General features: G+C 39.6%; 1 protein-coding gene across 1 annotated transcript; it reads left to right on the forward strand.

Moving 5' to 3' along the window:
- The first annotated feature begins 2,087 nt into the window (after positions 1-2,087).
- lipt2 (lipoyl(octanoyl) transferase 2) lies at positions 2,088-3,799 on the forward strand. The gene is made up of 2 exons (XM_030777779.1): positions 2,088-3,047; positions 3,162-3,799. Exons 1-2 carry the CDS (start codon positions 2,603-2,605, stop codon positions 3,407-3,409), a joined length of 693 nt encoding a protein of 230 aa, XP_030633639.1. The 5' UTR covers positions 2,088-2,602; the 3' UTR covers positions 3,410-3,799.
- The last annotated feature ends 416 nt before the right edge of the window (positions 3,800-4,215 follow it).

The raw sequence follows: 4,215 nt of genomic DNA on the forward strand, positions 1-4,215 counted from the left end.
CCAGTCATTGCATCAAGGGCATCAGAGCAACAGGGTATGTCGCTACTGATCGCCATCTGCGCCAAATATATAATCTGTAAAGAATATGGATCGACCAACGACACGTTTGGAATGACAATTCGTTACATAGTATGTTTAAAATTCAGTGAACCTGCGTGCATTAGTAGCTGCGATGATTGGCACAAACGAACTCAAACCAAGCATGTTTTCCTCTGATCCCGTCCTAACTTTCCTGACTTATCCCATTCAAAAGTTGAAGAGTCACGAACTGTTCTGCCAGTGAGGCCTTTTGCAACTTGCAGTTTGCAGATTTTCAAAATCTGCCTCCTCAGATACTGATACAAGTGCCAAGCCACGAGATCTCGTTACATGGTGTTTTACAATCACTGTGTGCAACGGATATTTTGCATTTATTTAATAGTGTTTGTCCTTTATCAGGAAAATAAATGTGGAGCTCCCCTCTCCGTGCATTGGCTTTAACGTTCATTGTGTGTAGACATTTTTAACTCACGATATGTGACAAAAGTAGGTCAACAAGACAGTCAAATCTGTAGTGTTTATTGATCAACTTTTACATATATTGCATATTCATACCAAAGTTGTTCTAAAAGCAACATTCTCTTGGAGTATGCCCAAATGATTTTCTCCAAAATGTAATATAACCATACATGCGAAAATATCCACGCAACAGATCAGAACAAAATGATAACATGAACTAAAATGTTTTGATGTACTCCTCCATCTGAAAGACAACCTGTCTTAACACATAGGTTCCATTATATAATCATGTTGGAGTTTAATTTTAAGATCAAGTCCAAAAATTAATGAAAAACCGCAGGCAGACGTCAGATCTTAAATATGTGAGACACAGCATCTGGAGAAGAAAAAAATAAATAATCTAAACATATATTAAATGAAATTGAACAAATAATGTAAACATTAAAACATCAGAGTTTAAAGAGTGATGTCAGAGGAGAAAAAAAAAAGTGTCAAAAACGAAATGCCAAACTTACATAAATCCTTTCGAGCAACCAAAGGGTCCAAAGGGTAGTTCCGCAGGTAAACAAACAGGCCGACAAACTCCACTGTAGTTCGAGCAACTCCACGGGAGTACAACTGCAGCACCGACTTCTCCTACAATAAGAGATAAAATGCATTTACCTAATCATTTCTATGTCCTTACCGTGAACATATAAGCTTTGAGGTCAAGTGCCACATCATGCAGTACCCTGGGTATTATTGCCTTGTCTACATGACCACTGAAACATGAAAAATCACTATGCACCACTCAAATCCATTTTACATTCAATCTCTATTAAAATGTTCGATATCTCACATTGGACAGCGTTCGGAACAGCATCACGAATACAGCTCTGTGGAACAGTCAACAACAATGATCATGTAGACTGGCCTCCTTTAAAAAAAAAAACAGTACCTGATATGGCTAAGAAAGCCAAGAACATCAAGAGTATAAGATGTTTATGGTCCATGATTATTCCTCTATGTTCACTCTGTCAAGTTAGGTCTTTAAAGCAACTCCTCTGTGGGGCGCCGCTCTTAATATGGTGAGTCGAGAGCAGTGTTTTTGCCCTCCACATGCTGAAAGAAATGTAATTACATGTACCATGATTAGATTAATAGGTTAGCTTGTGCCTAATTGCATTTGGTGTTCTATGACTGGCCTGTCTTCGAAAGGCTTAAGAAGTACACTTGTCATGGGACAGCGCTTGACTGAAAGAGCTGTGTGGTGATAATATGTTTCATCTGATTTTAAACACATGCCTCAGAACGTGGAATTTTTGGAAACACTGGTATGTGCTCACTTCTTCAGTTGCTCCTTTGTGTAAAAACACTTGTACGTAAATGTTTTATATATATCTGAGCTCGTGAGAAGATGCCACGGCTTCGGTCAAAAAGCTCACGGCATTGCTAAAGCTACTACATCAGACGATGTGTAACTATATAGGTCGATGCAATTGGCAGAGTTACACTCCAGCCCATTAGGTGGCAACCATCAACCACGAAATATGAGTCGTTGAATTAAAGAAGAAGTAGTAATATGGCAGCGTACTGCACCCTGTGAATGAGCCTTTTGTAACTCAGAAGTTTAAATTATCCGCGAGCGTGCTATGTCAAACTCAAAAAAACGAAGTTTTGTGTTGTCGAATTCGTCAGTGATACAATTTGATCGCTGTCATTGTTCTAAAGGGCTTTATGAATGACATTTAAGACTACGACTGTCTGACCGTGTCACTATGCAACGGTAGATCGACATCATTTATAAGATTGTTTTTCATGTTAAATGTGTTTCTGGACTAAACGAGTATCTTTTAAACATCAGTCATTTTGCTCTCTTAGATCACAGTGCACAGCGGTCAACACAAGATCGAGAGAATCTGTCCTAGTAATGTTTCAGTCACAGATTTCTGGTGGCAAGTGTAAAGGTCTTTTCTGCTACATAACCAGGACATACGTGGACTTCACTGAATTTGACCTTTCATTGCATATGTCGGTTTTGTGTCTGGCCCTGAATAGTGTCTTTTCCGTGATATTACGGGAGTTTGTCCTTTGGCCCTGATAGATAGTAATAAAAAAAAGTAGAATGAATCGTGCCAAGACTGCAGTACATGTGGTTAATTTAGGACGAATATCTTATCGCCGTGCCTTGGAGGTACAGCAACAGTATGTCAGGCGTCACCGGGATTCGCCGAATCAGCCTCCGAACACGTTGCTCTTGTGTGAACATCAACCCGTCTACACAATAGGCATCAGACAAGCACCTTACCCCCCCGAAGAGGAAGATAGACTGAAAGATCTGGGTGCAGAATTCTTTCGGACCAATCGCGGGGGCCTCATAACGTTTCACGGACCGGGTCAGTTAGTGTGTTATCCCATTCTGAACCTGGGCTGTTTTAAGAAGAGTGTGCGGTGGTATGTGTGCGAACTTGAAAGAACAGTCATTGGAATGTGTGGCAAATTTGGCATCAAAGCCACTACATCACCTGACACCGGTGTATGGGTAGAGGATAACAAGATTTGTGCCATTGGTAAGTGTAGCATTCCTCTTTCTCCAAGGCTTAACCATCTTTTTATTTTTTGGGGGGGGGTGTTTATGTGCTTTTTTTCCCATAACATTAAATGTTTATATTCTGATTTTTCAGGCATCCATTGTGGCAGATATATCACCTCTCATGGCTTGGCCCTGAATTGCAACACAGACATGGCTTGGTTTAATCATATAGTTCCTTGTGGGATTGTGGGTAAAGGTGTCACCTCACTCAGCAGAGAACTTGGTCGTGATGTCACTATTGAAGAAGCCACCCCAAAATTACTGGAAGCTTTTAGCGAACGCTTCAGCTGCACTCTGACAGTTGACGGTAGTGCAGATAAACAGATACATGTGAAATAACGCAATGAGACACACTTTATTTTAAACGTATTACAACAAATACAGTCGTTGCTTTTAAGTATTTTGCCTACTCTGTCAATCAAAACAGCAGAATGATGCTGTAAAAAAAAGGCATGCTGTCAGTTTATGAAAATGTCATGATAAATTTCAAATTCAGTCCATCACGCAAGTCCTGTGGGCCTGGATTCAACCACGTTGCTAAACACTTGTTGTTGGAGCCATTTATTTGATCATTTATTATAATGCTTAAACGAATAAATTCTTTTGTATTTCTGTTCTGTGAGTATGTGGCCTCTACAGATCAAAAGGTCTTTAAATAGGAAAAGGAGGAGGCAGAGGGTGTGGCTGACTAGGTGCACACAGGTTTTGACCTTGTAGTTGCTGGCTTATTTTTTTCCTGTGCCTTAGTATTTTCTATTTTTCTTATATCTACTTTAATTTTACTGGTTAAATGACCTGTAACATTTCAAGCATGTAATAAACCAGATCTTAATTTTGGAAATTCCGTTGGACCTCATTTTTGCAACAAACAAGCGTCAAGAGATTCCCTAGTCAACGCCGATTGTGGCTCACAAACGGAAACAAAATTAGGATAAACGGTCATTTCACTTGTCATTTAGATTCACAAGACATTGTTGCTATATGCTCTCTCTCTTTTTAACTGCAGAATTTCAACAGCAGAGTATTTTGACTGAGATTCCCTTGTCAACACCAATTGTGGCTCACAAATGGAAACAAAATTAGGATAAATGGTCATTTTAAAAGTCAAAAGCTGGCTGATGAACCTCGGAAACCTGGTGGATTAC

The sequence above is a fragment of the Chanos chanos genome, chromosome 6 (assembly GCF_902362185.1).
Source record: "Chanos chanos chromosome 6, fChaCha1.1, whole genome shotgun sequence".
NCBI lineage: Eukaryota > Metazoa > Chordata > Actinopteri > Gonorynchiformes > Chanidae > Chanos > Chanos chanos.